The sequence below is a fragment of the Heterocephalus glaber genome, unplaced genomic scaffold (assembly GCF_053883595.1).
Source record: "Heterocephalus glaber isolate CG9 unplaced genomic scaffold, H.glaber_assembly_v1.0 deba00001452, whole genome shotgun sequence".
Classification (NCBI taxonomy): Eukaryota; Metazoa; Chordata; class Mammalia; order Rodentia; family Bathyergidae; genus Heterocephalus; species Heterocephalus glaber.
The window spans coordinates 20,993,302-21,006,704 of record NW_028258302.1 but is presented as its reverse complement, the minus strand read 5'-3'; the positions used below and the strand labels follow the sequence as shown (position 1 = coordinate 21,006,704).

Below are 13,403 nucleotides of genomic sequence, written 5' to 3'. Positions count from 1 at the left end.
GCTTCTCCATGTGCCAGCTTCTCCCCAGTCTTGCCTTGTTCAGTTCTCAGTAACCATATCTCCTGAGAGTCTCCCAAGCAATGAATTTCTCTGTCTCAGAACTTGTTTCCAGGGAGCCCAATCTTAGCCCATGTGGAGTGATGAGCACTGTCTAGCAGTTGTATAAATAAATGCCTCTGTGCTCAGAGGTAGGACCAGTGCACTCTCCTGGGTGGGTCACAGAAAGCATCTTAAAAGAGATGATTTTTGAGGAGGCCTGAATTCCCTTAAATTTATGTTCTGCTCCCATTTCTTCCTCACTGCAACCCTACCAGGTAGTTACTATCACTATCCCACTTGACAGTCAAGGAAACCAAGGCTCAGAGAGGAAAAGTGACCTGCCACTGAGTGGCAGCACCAGGACTTGCCCTCTGGTCTCTAACTCCAAATCCAGGGCTTCCTCCCCCTCACAGGATCCCTGCCTATCCTCTCTTATCCACATGGGCTTCTGTCAGTCTCAGGGTATTTTCACACACTGACCTTTATGGGTACCCCTCAGGCACAACTCGTTTGGTTCTCTCCATTTGACTTGGGACCCTGAGGATCATACCAAAACAAAGCTAAGAGCACTGGGCCAGAAGGCCAGAGACTTAATGAGGGCATGGGCTCTCATGTCAACTCCTGGAGCAGCAGCCAGCAAGTGGAGGGCTTGAGCCACACACTGGGTTGTTTGCCAGACCTATCAATTCATCTTTTATGGAAGTAGTGAAACATGCACTGGCTTTTCTCCCCATGAAGAAAGTAAGGCAGAAAGAACATGTAAGCTCCATGAAGACAAAGGTCATGTCCATTTTGTCCTCCTGTTTATCCCCAGTGCCCACCTGGCACTGTGCTTGGCACAACTAAGCACTATCGATGATGATGGACAACATATGAATTGCACTTAGTTACCCTGCACAGCTTCTGAGCACTTTACATATACTGTACTTACTAAATCCTCACACCTTCAGCTAGATAAGTACTATTATTGTCCTCATTTTGCAGATAAGGAAATAAGGCATGGAGAGATAGGCAGTACATGAATTCTTGAGGAATAAATAAATAAATGAACAGAGTCTTATACTTCAAGTTACAGAAATAAAAGCAATACCTACCATCTATTGAGTATCAACATGGGGCTAGGCACTGCATTGGATTATGTCCTTGAATCCCCCTGATGAGGCATATATTATCAATCCCAGTTTATCAATGAGGGTAATTGAAGCCAGAAGAGGGTAGGTAATTTGTTCTGCAAACTTATAGGTCTCCAGGTGTGCCTAATGCCAAGGCTGGCATTTTTTATCACTTGGCAGTTCTCCTGCTTAGTTGGATCATCAGACCAAGAGCTATGCAAACTTGAAATACAGCTGAGAAGACAACACCCAAAATGACCCAAGAAGCTCAGTAAATACAACGTTCTTATTTTACACGTAGTTCTAACAAGTTCCTCAGCCCAGCAGTTGAGAAGCAGTGGAGTTAAGAGTGGCTTTTCTTAGTAGGAAAGCCAGGGAGGAATGATTAAACTGATAACCATCAAAGCTAAGGAAGATGGGGCCACTAAACGTAGGGGCAGATGGCTTGACCCACATCAACAATATTGCAGCTGGAGCACAATTACTGGCTTTGAGTTACCAGAAAAGGTTGAATTGTACAAGAGACAGGAAGAGAGAGAGCAATTAACTTGGATTCTATGTCAAAGAAGATTCTGTGTCAGATCTATGTCAAAGATTCTATATCAAAGAAGAAGCTGGAGCTATTCCACCATTTCCTCTCCAAACAATGTGAGCTCCCTGGTCCTCAGGTCCCCCTAGATCTGTGCCCCCCTCCCCAGAGGACCAGCAAGCTTCAGAAAGCTCCTGAAGGTGAAACCACTTGCTCAACATGGCCAAGATGAGTGACAGTGTTTGACACATTCTTCTTAACAAGACTGGAAAATAGGCAACACATTTTTGGATATTTTCCAATAATATGGGAGAAATAATAAAATGCTATAGTATCTCAGGGGGTAAATAAATTTCATTATCCAGAAACTTGCTTCTTGCAGGTCCCCTCAAGAAGCTGATTCACCAGGAGACATGACTAACCATACCAGCCTCTTGGCCTCATTACTAACTAGCCACCTTGTTTACCTTCTGCTTAAAGGTTATCCATGATCTCAATCCAGAGCTCTAATGAGATCAAGGACCAGCAGAGCAAAACACTGGTGTATAGTGTATAGAGACTCAGAAATCTAGATGTACTAGTGCAAAATTGGGTCAAATGCTCTTTGGAGACAAACTGCTAAGAAACTGGAGCTCCTGCCTTCAGCCAGCCCTGAGGGAAGTCTGAGGAAGTTAATGTAGACCCCAAGCCAGTTATCCTGGGTGAGTAATAACTGGCAGCTTGCTGAGTTTCTCTAAAAAAGCCAGTCTCTCTAAATCAGCACACCGTCATTATTAATTTAATTCTCATTTACTAAGCACCTACCACAAAGCAGGCATTCTGTGAGCAAAGCAGGGGATTCAGAGGCAGGCAAGTTCCTGCTCTTGCTGAGCTCAGAAGCACTTAAAGGAGAGCTCCACAGTAAGATGAAAATAATATAAAGATTGTTAACCCTCACCAAGCACTTCCACGTGGCAGGCACTGTGCTAAGATCCTTACCTGTATTATCTCATTTCACTCTCAAAGCAATCCTATCCTTCACATTTCTGTTTTATAGATATGAAAACTGAGGTTCAGAGATGACAAGTCAGTTGCCCAAGGTTCTCAGCTGGGAAGTGATGGAGCCAGGATTGAAACTCCATCTTTGAGGTCATTCTGCAAATCCAATGACCAGCTCAATAGGCGGTTCAAGATAAAGTGCCAATGGCAACACGGTGAGGGCAGGGTTCTGGATAGAGGGTGGGCTTTGGAACCAGCCGAAGTTTTGGATGTCAGTTCCAGACCTGCTCTGCAGCTCATCAGCTGAAGGTCCTGAGAACAGTTGCTTTTTAAGGTTGAAGAGGCCAATGGTGCTTAGTGGTGGAGTGTCCCAGATATCAGAGGAGCTGACCTAGTAGGGGTGGATGGCACCATTTTGGGCTTGTTCCATTGGACTAGACAGAAAGTAGAAAGAGCACAAGACACTGGGTGGTTAGGAAAAGGCTTCATGAAAGACATGACTTTTAAGAAGGGATTTGAAGGGGCTGGGGATTTAGCTCAGTGGTTTCACTGCCTGCTGCGCAAGGGCAAGGACCAGAGTTCAATCCCCAGTACCAAAAAAAAAAAAAAAAAAAAGAAGAAGGGATTTGAAGGATCTGGTGGTTTGGGTCCATTTCAAGGAAGAGAGAAAGGTGGGGCGGGCGTGAGCACAGAAAATGGAGATGAACAAACTGAAAAACTGAAGCCCTATTTGCAGAACAAGGTGACTGTAGCCCAGGAGACAGCTGATGAGAACAGTGAGGTATGACTGGAAAGGAAGAAATGTCCACATTTAAGCATGCAAGGCACTGATCTCTGTCCATGATTACTAAGAATCTATTTTGTGTGTATGTGTCAGAGACTAAGCATTACACCTTTTTTTTTTCTGGTGCTGGAGATGGAACTTAGGGCCTCATATATGCTAAGCAAGTGCTCTACCATTGAGCTATACCACCAGCCCTGAGGGCACCCTCTTTAAAGAAGCTCAGAAGATAGCAAAATCATGGCCATGGACTGACTGGCTTCCTTTCTTTACCTCCAGCCTCTCCCTGGGCCCATATATTTCATGATCCTAGGGAGCAAAAGGCATGTACTGCTGAACATGAATCAGGCCATAGTCATAATCACCACTTCATTCCACCAGCCAGGGCACACACGCATGCACACATGCACAGGGGGTGAGAAGCCAATTCGATTCTCAAAAGAATTGCATAATTCTTAGGTGATGTTAAAATAGCTGATGAAGAATCTATTTAATCTTTTCTGAGTGGGTGCTGAAGGGCTGAAGAGCATCACTTAGATATTTCTGACAGAATCATTAACAAAAAATAAGCCACCAGCTCAGAGCTGCAAAACCATCAACTCCTAAAACAGCATCTCTTGCACCTTCCTAGGGCCATGATGCCTCCTAAATGGGGGGAGGAGGGCAGAAGGCATCTTTAACAAGAGGTTGGCCCAGTCAGAGCTCTCACCAGCAACTCTCATGGTTAGCAGCATCCTCTCTGAGACGGTCAGAAGCACATCTACCGAAATGATCCCCTCTTCCCCACCTCAAAAGAATTTGATGGCTATGCCCATCACTTCCCATATAATCGCATCCAGCCCACTTTTCTACCCTTGACTCAAACTGTATTGAAAAGAATCTGATTCAGAACTCTTCATCAGTGCACATATGTGTTTTCTCAAATTTTGAATGACTTGAAGAAGGCCCAGAGTCATACTCATATCAAAATCCTACAGATCCAGAACACACCCAAAGCAAATATTTGGCCACAATGCTAGATAATGCATCTATGGGTCCTAGGTGTCTAGTAATATATCTTCTAATAATATAGTCTCTAAATTATTGCAAGGGACTTAGAGCCTGGCAGACAAGTGATCCAGTTGGGACTCCTTCTGAAGCCATCTTAATTCCAACTTGCAAGAGAGGTTTCAACCATTAGGTGGGGACATGAAGGATGAATGGGAGTTAGGTAGATGAAGGGGAGAGGGACTGGAGAGGATGAGGAGGAATCTTCCAGGCCAAGGGGACAGCAAGAACAGAAGCCTCTAGTCTAATGAGTGTGTATATGTGTACCATGTGGTAGGGAATGGGCTTTATTTAGGGCACTATAGTGGCACACTTAACCTGGGATAGAGTCAGAGGACAGCCCCTTTCCCATTCCAGCAGGCAGAAGAAAGCAAGGAATAAAAGCAGGCAGGGTTGTAGGTCTGAGGGCAGACAACTGAGAAAGTGTTCATAAGATGGCTTCTACTTTTCCTTTGCAGAGGGTAGCAAGATTATCTTCCAAGAGGGAGGAAGGAGGGGGAGAGGTGGGAGGTTTCAGGAGCGAGAACAAGGTTAGAAATAGCCAGTGAGGGGAAAAGAGAGAGAACTGAGGAGGGAAAGTGGAAGGATTGCAGCAGGGCTGAGGAATTGATACTTTCCATTATCAAAGTGTGTGACTGCCAGTATTTCTTTACTACCTGGGCACAGGTGGATCGGGGTTGAGGATTAATCACATGAAAGGGATGGGAAGACAGCAAGCAGGACAAGAAAATGGAAGATTCCTGACAAGAGAATGGCTGAAACAGTGGACCATGGACCAGGGTAGGGAGAAAGCCAGAAGAGCAATGGAATAGAAGTCTCGAAGATGTTTAAAAAACAACTGCATATGTGCCTAGAGCTGTTGAAATGCTAGAGGCTGGGCTTGCCCCTCAAAAAAGATGTGGTTGCCCTTGATCACAAGGTTCAGGATGCTGCAGAGTGTGCGGCTCATATGGCAAGGAGGTCAAGGAGCTGATACTGAAAGGGCAGTGATGAGGACAGGCAAGTGGACACGTGGTCCTGTTCCACATCTCTAAACAGACATCCTAGAAGCAGCCACTCAGATTCCAGAGTTCACAGGACTCAATCAGTCCCACAGACTCATTTTACAGGAGGGCACTGAGAAGGTCAAGTCTGACCCAAGGTCACAATTTGGTTTGGGGCTGGTGGTGGTAGGGTGCTGCACCCCCTTCCACCTACCAGCCCAGGCCAGAACTCTCCTTCCCCTGGATGTTCTCTCCCCATGAGATGAGATACAGAGGGAGTCCAGGCCAGGCAAGGAAGAGGAGGCCAGCAGGGAGGAGAGCCCAAAGCCTGGAACGCTGTCGCTTCCAAGAGAGTAGGGCCTGCCCTGCTTGCCTCTCCCCTACAGCACCCGCCTGGCCGGTTCCGGTCAGACCGGAAGCACGTGGCCCCCACCCCGGCGGTTGCCCTGGAGACGTGCCTGTTTACCAGCAGGACCAAGCCGGGGCGCCCCGCTGGCGGCCGATGGAGCTGAGCTGCTGCGAGGTGAGCGCGGCCGGCTGCCCAACCCTGGCCTGCCCACGGTCCCCGCTGTCCTCAGAGGGCCAGGGAGAGGCCAGCCCCTGAGACCCTGGCATGTCACCCGCGCAGCTTCCCCAGACCTGGCCCCAGGGACAAGCCTCAGGAGACTGGAGCGGGGCCTCGGAGAAATATCTCTTCCAAAGGCACAGAGCAAGCCCTGCCAGAGGTTGCCTTTGCTGAAATAGGACAAGTCTCAGGCTCTGCAGCCGCTGAAGGTCCTAAGAAACATCTGGGACATGGCCTCTTGGCGGGCTGTCCACAACTAGCCCCAGAGGGAGAAAAGGACGTCCCAGTCACACGGAGAACGGGAGAGAGCCTCCCCCAGTCCTAGGCCTTTTATTCCAGTCCACTCTGACTTTCTAGATGCTCTTTCTGGCCCTCCCCTAAATGCCTCCTTCTGCACCTTAAGCTTGTCTGCTTCCAGGGCTGCCAGAACCTGGACATGCTTAAGTTACCCCACCACCTCCCCACCCTTTTTGATGACTTAGTGGCTTGTGGTTCAGAGTGGCACTATGCATAGGACAGTGCATTCTAATCATTAGTCTGAGGTAGAACTGGGAATGGTAGCAAAGTTTTCCCACTCTCCAGCCAACTACCATCTCCTGTTGGTTCTTCTAAGCATTTTTATCCTGAAAGCTTGGCTGGGTGGAGGTGGGGGTGGCAGGAGGTGGTATTAACTGATTAACAGTTTTAAAAGACCAATTTGTATGTATGCATCTTGCTATATACCAGCAGACGGTATGTAGGTGGTTATATTTTATTGCTTTTACTGTAAGTTTAGATTTGGGTTGTAAAATAGGATAGCCTGACCCTGTGGTGGGTTGCAGGTACCCCTGGAAAGCAGAAATCTTGCTTTAACTTTTTTCATCAAATTTTCCTTCCTTCCAGTTGATTTGGTGATTAATCTTAAGGAGTGGGCACTTGCCCTTCTGGCAACTTCTTGGAAGCCGCTCCAGTGTTTGTTTCCTGGCTCCTAGGAGGCCTCTGCAGTGCAGCTATTGTGTTTAAGTAAACAGGCCACTTGCCTATTCAGCCGGCAGCTTGATGGATGCTCACGCCTAGATCTTGTCAAATCACTTTGTGGTTGAGTGCCTGCCAAGCCTAGAGGTGGTGAAATGAGCGAAGCAGCGACAGTGACGGCTGCAACAGAAGCCTGCCTGGACCGAGGGTGGCAGGCAGAGTTTGGGGCCTGAGGAATGAATATAAAGGCACAGTTGGCCCAGATTCCCAGATACCTGTTTCCTCCACCTCCTCTGCCCTTGCACTCGATGCTAGGGGAGCTGGTGTTCCCTCCATGTAACAGATGGTCCCTGCACTTGGGAGGAGGCAGTGGGTTACGAAAGCAGGTTGGCTGTAATGGTTTTACCTGAAGGAGGTGTTAGACTCTAAATAACCATGAGTGGGCTTATGGGAATTAGTCATAATTGAGGTTTTTCTCTGTGATAGCTCCCAGTCATGTTATCTTATGACCAGGGTGTCTTGAATATGACACCCCCTGAACATGGCTAATTATATAGTTCCGAAAGGTATAGCAAGTGCATGCACATACTCAAGTTTTACTGTTAAAAATAATCCAGCAGAGCCTGTGAGAACATATGACTTTGCTCATCAAAGTTGTTAAGGAAGAGGTTTCTAAGTTACCAAACTTGCTGACAGTTAAGCCTTCCCGAGGCATGTGTGGGTGGTGGAAGCCAAGCCTGTGATAATTCTGGAGAAACTGTGGCAAATTAATAGCCATTCCCCAGTGGGAGGGTGGGTAGAGAGGGAAGTCGAGCTTGTCTCTGGCACAGCAGTTGGACAGCAATGCCTTCTCATGCCATCCTGAGTACAGTTGCAGAGCTTCCTCATTGCAAGTGAGAGACTTTAGAACTGAACTCAGAGGGAAAGCGTCTTCAGAGTTGATCTGAAAATTGAGACATTAACAAGGAGATGGGCAGGTGATTTTGATGCCAAAACTTTGCTAAGGAGAAGGCTCCTGAATACCAGCAGCCAGACTGGGTGTGAAAGATGAGTTAGAAGTGGAAAATGAGAAAGGAGAAAGGGTCCAGCCGTGAATGGAACAGAGCAAACACAGAGGCCTTTAGAGTAAGAAAGAGGGGCTAACTTTGCCCAACATTTGGAATAGAGCAGGACATCGTGTATGTATAGGGATAGCACATTTTGGTGGTGAGAAAGAAGGTGCTCCCTACAATGAGCCCAAGCTGGAAATGTGCTGAGGATGGAAAGGTTAGAACAGAAAATCAGAGGGGCTTGAATGACATTGTTCAGGATTGGGTGAAGAAGGGAGCTTGGAAGAAGTGAATTTGAGGTAAGTAAAGGTGTGGAATTGGAAGAGAAGGAATTGACTCAGGAATTGTTTCCCATTTTTGATGCAGTTGCATAGATAGTAGCTCACTGAAATCAGCCTCCTTTCATTTCTATGCTGTGGGCAGGCCAGGCATAGGTCCTAGTGTACTCCCTGCTGGTTAGTACTGACTGGGAGGAAGACCACCACGGATACCTGGGGTCAAGCTTGAAAGCAACAGGTGAGACACTGGACCTATAATAACAGAGCATTCTAAATAGACACACAACCAGAATCAAAGAAAATACTTAATGGTTAATTAAGCCTGTACTCTGTACCAGGTCTGGTGTTTCCTTGACCTGCATTATTTCATGTTCTTAGTTTTGTATTTTAGACAAAGAGACTGAAATTTAGAGGCATTTTCAGGACTGTATAGCTAATTTAATAAATGGGAAAAGTTATATAACAGAATTATGTAGGGTGGTGGCCTTATAAGCCTGAAATACAATTCGGGTCCTGTGACTCCTGGTCCTCTGTCCTTACACCAAAACATGCTTTCTAGGGACCAGGAGGTACTAGGAAATTACTAGGTCTTACAAGGCTGAGAGGGATGTGGTCAGCTTGTGAGCAGAGAAAACAGTAATCACCATGGTGATCAGGATTCAGAAGAAGGAAGGGAGTCCAACAAGATGTTTGTAGTGTTCTGGGAAAGTAACTGTGGACCAGGAGAAGAAGGTGGCAGTAATGGTGTTAGTGAGGCGGTCACCAAGATGGTGATAAAAGAGGAGGCAATGTGACTTGGTAGTCCTGGGTCTACACAGAGACATGCTCTACCAGGTTGTAGTGGGTTGTTTCTATTTGGATTTAACCAGCATCCTTGGTGGGAGACCCAGTGCAGAGGCCCTTTGAGTGTTCACAGGGTTGTTAGAAGACAGAAACAACCAGAAAGCAAAAGACAGAATGTGACGTGCTGGTAGATAACCAAGACTGGTCCTTTAAGCAGCTCCTTTGAGTGCAAAGGACACAGGACTGAATGTCCCAAGACCTGGGTTCTGTGACACCCTCTCAGACTCTGTCACCAGCTAGCTGGGTGACCACTAGGAAACCACTCTGTCTTCTGCTACATGCAGCTGTAGCATTAGCATGTTCCCAGATTTCTCTTAGAGTCGGTTTACGATGGGGTTTGACAAACTATGGCCCATGGGCCAAAATTGGCTGGTCAACTGTTAAACTGTGTGGCTTGTGAGCCAAGAATAGCTTTTACATTTTTAAATTGTTGGGAGAATATTTTGTGATGCATGAAATTATGTGAAATTCACATTTCAGAGTCCCTATATGAAGTTTTATTGGATGCAGCCATATAAGTTCATTTACATACTGTCCATGGCTGCATTGTGAAGGCAGAATTGGCTAGTTATGACAGACTGTGTGGTCTGCAAAGCCCCAAATAGCCACTCTGGCTCTTTACAGAAAAGATTTGTTGACCCCTCGTGTAGAATCCAAGTGCCTTCCCTTTTGAGTTCTGGCAGATGGCTGGAGCAGCAGTAGAGCCTTCCTGTTCCTATCTTCCCAGTCCCTGATGACCAAGTTAGGGAGGGATATTATATTAAATGATTTCTGAAGAGCTACCTGGCAAGGTTGAATGACAAGACAGTAAGAAGCAAAGTGAAGTAAGAGCAAACTCTGGGTAGATAGGGTAAGAGGAAATAGGAAGGACTGAGGCGCAAAGGGAAAATGAGGATCCCAGAGGGTGGCTCTTCTGCTCTGAGTAATATGCCAGGACAGGCTGCTGGCCCCTTCTTTAAAAGAGCTCCACAGGGCTGGGAATGTAGCTCAGCAGTTGCAGATCCTGCCTGGCCAGCTCAAGACCCTGAGTTTGATTCATTCCTGTAACCAGAAAAAAAAAGAGAGAGAGAGAGAGCTCCCCAAGGGGAGTGCAGGAGTAGATAACTGCTCCTGAGTGGAGCTGAGCCCGGTTTCCCTGCTGAGTGCCTTATCAGTGTGACTTTCCCTCTCTGGGCAAAGGCAGGCACCCCTAACTCTCCTGACTATGCCTCTGCATCCATGGATGGTATAGACACCCCCGAGGGAAGGCTTCTCAGTCTGGGAACCAGCAAATCCCTGAGTACACCAGACTCTGCCTGCCCCAAGACTTCACCCATGCCCTTCCCTCCCTGGACACTTTTCTAGATGGAGGGCAGGCAAACTGTGGGCCTGGGGCCCAATGTGGCCCATGCTTTGGTTTTGTAAATGAAGTTGTCCTGGAGAGTAGCCCTAGCCCCTGTGCTGAATGTATTGCCCATGCTGGTTTTGTGCTGTAGTGGGGACTTGAGTAGTTGTAACAGACCATGTGACTCCAAAGCTGATGATATTTATGGAAAACTTTGGCTGACCCTGCTCTAGATTGTCACATAGTCTGTTCCTTCTTCTCAGTGGGGTCTCTTAAAGGCCCCTCCTCATAAGAATAAGAATTAGTTTCTCACCTTAGCTACCCTCTGATACAATACTTTGTTTTAGTCACAGCAATTTTAAATCTTTGAAATATCTATTTATTTGTAAATCTAACCCCAGTCATCCCTCATTACAATAATTTAAACCGCAAGGAGTTTGACTCACTAATACAGTCTTAAGTCCCTACAATGAATGAACGAATGAATGAATGAATGAATGAATTGAAGCTGGTGTCCTTCTTCAGATGCCAGAAATCCAGGGAGAATGCCCCAGACTCTGGCCCATTGGTGCTTATTCTTGGTATTTGGAGAGTGGATGCATGGACCCAGCTGCCTCAGGAAATTTATTTAACCCATGCCTTGTCTGTTTTCTCCTGTTTCCCTAGGGGTCCTGAGAAGCAATGGCCACAGAAGCCCATGTGAATATAGCACCACCTGAACACAGTACTGTCACCAGCACAGCAGCTGACAGCTTCGTTTGGCAGCCAGACTCGCTTAAAATGCATGTCATCAGGCCCAAGTCCGCCAAGGGCCGGACAAGGCCACGTCTCCCCAAACCGCAGGGCACAGAAGAGTCCGATCACCATACGCTTTCCTGTCCATCTCCAGCCAATTCCAGTGAGTCACCAAGCAGCCAGAAACTAGGAGTCTGTGCACCCACATTGGCAGCTCAGGGAACCCCTGGTGAGATCCCTGAGCTGCTGCAGCAAGTGCCCATTGGGGCTTCCTCTTCTCTCAATAAATACCCAGTCCTTCCTTCCATCAACAGAAGAAGCCTAGAGGAGGGAGCTGTGGACACAGCTAAAAAGGCCAGCTCACCACAGCTGAGCAGCACCCAGGCCTACTACCAAGAGGGGGCCTGCTCCATGAAGACAAGCAGAGAAGATTCCAGAGCTCAAGCTCAAATTTCTACCCTAGAGAGGAAATTCATCCTCCGAACCAAGAGGCAGGGTGCCTCCAGGGCTGGAAACCTGGAGGAACCATCAGACCAAGAGCCAAGGCTGCTGCTCGCTGTCAGGTCACCATCAGGCCAAAGGTTTGTCCGCCATTTCCGGCCAACTGATGACCTGCAAACAGTTGTTGCCGTGGCTGAGCAGAAGAACAGAGCCACCTATGGACACTGCAGCATTGAAACAATGGAGGTGCCCCGGAGACGGTTCTCTGATCTCACCAAGTCTCTGCAGGAGTGCAGGATCCCCCATATGTCGGTGTTGGGCATCACACAGGAAAAGTGGGAAGGGTGGCCCTGAGTCCACAGCACCCAACAGGAGTCCTGGATCTCTGAGCAAGGATCATGCTTGGGTGCTGAGGCCTCCCAGGCAGCCTAGTTCCAAGTGCCATGTGAGCCTGGTGCAGCTGTGACCCTTGGGCCTTGACGCCACACAGTGTCCTCTGAGGCCAGATACCTGCATGTGTGCCAAGTGCACTGGGAGGACTCCCAGCCATTACATTCAGGTCACCCCCAGGGCTAGAGGTGGGTACCAAGGCTCTTCCTGAAACAGCTGCAGCCAGGCCTTCTCCGTCTTACAGTGTTGGGGCCTTCCAAGACTGGTGCTTTCTGGAGCACCTGCTGCCCTTACGATGAACTCTGATTCTGGAAGCCAATGGTTTGTCTTTCTGCATTTGACTAGGATTAAATACTTTCAAGAGAAGATTCTAGTCTGGTAAATAACCAGGGTTTAGAGAATATTTGGCTGGCATTTGTATTTTTCGCAAGTATCTTTAAGGAATAGGCTGTTAACCCTACCTTCAGAAGCAGCCCCTCTACAGTCTCTTGGGGATTCCTGTTTGCATGAGGTGACATCAAGTGGAAGAATAGTTCTCCCACTAGTACAAAGCCCCAAACATTTTTCTAAAGCAGTCCTGGCACTAAAAGGTAGGTTGTTCATATGCCTGTGGAACATTTTTGTTAGACACTGACCAGGTTTGTGGCTTTTGGCAGCACTTCTCTGTGTGTAGAATTCTTCTAAAATTGAGACAAGCCAGTTTGATCTGATTTCTTTTACTTTTGTCTGTAAAGGAATCTTTTGTTTTCAAAATATACAAACCTATATGTCTGTACAAGGGCCCCTTGGGCTGCCTGAGGGTGAGTAATTTATTTTATTCCCCTATTTTGGTTACTGACCCACTTCAGACATAGGAGATTCTTTGCACAGTGACTGCGCACCCTTTGGTGTGATTTCAAATACTGGGCAGGAGGAGGAGGGCACTTCTCTGGGCGTGTTTGCTGTCCAGTGAGAGACCTTGACCATGGAGCTGGCTCACTGGCATGGTGTGCATGTCATCACCTTAGCTCAGCTGTCCTGAAGACTGTGGCATCTTATTTTTCCAACTCTAAAGTGGAAATGTACAAAATCTGCCAAATTTCTCTCACAACTCATCTGGATTCCTCTATGGCCAAATCATTCAGAGTAAGCAACATTCAGACCTTCTGAGCACCTTGTCCCTCCTGCCCTAGAGCACAGCCATCACAAAGCCCTGGGCACTGGTACATGCCCCCATCTCCTAGATAGGCAGAGAAGGCAGCAGTTAGGAGTTCTAGAAGCACATACATGTTGCTACCTTAGCAACAAGGGCATCTTGTGCATAGATAAGACCAATGGTTAGAAATATTCTAGAACCCTGACCCTTGGTGGTGGCA

General features: G+C 47.3%; 1 protein-coding gene across 3 annotated transcripts; it reads left to right on the top strand.

Annotated features, from left to right (window-relative positions):
• The first annotated feature begins 5,903 nt into the window (after positions 1-5,903).
• Ubxn10 (UBX domain protein 10) lies at positions 5,904-12,931 on the top strand. 3 transcript variants are annotated; one of them, XM_004850458.3, is made up of 2 exons: positions 5,904-5,992; positions 11,149-12,931. In XM_004850458.3, exon 2 carries the CDS (start codon positions 11,164-11,166, stop codon positions 12,010-12,012), a length of 849 nt encoding a protein of 282 aa, XP_004850515.1. In that variant the 5' UTR covers positions 5,904-5,992; positions 11,149-11,163; the 3' UTR covers positions 12,013-12,931. The 3 variants fall into 3 exon arrangements, with proteins under 3 accessions (XP_004850515.1, XP_021118617.1, XP_087071798.1); XM_021262958.2 differs by lacking the exon at positions 5,904-5,992 and adding an exon at positions 6,029-8,336; XM_087215672.1 differs by lacking the exon at positions 5,904-5,992 and adding an exon at positions 8,376-8,553.
• Positions 12,932-13,403: the final 472 nt, after the last annotated feature.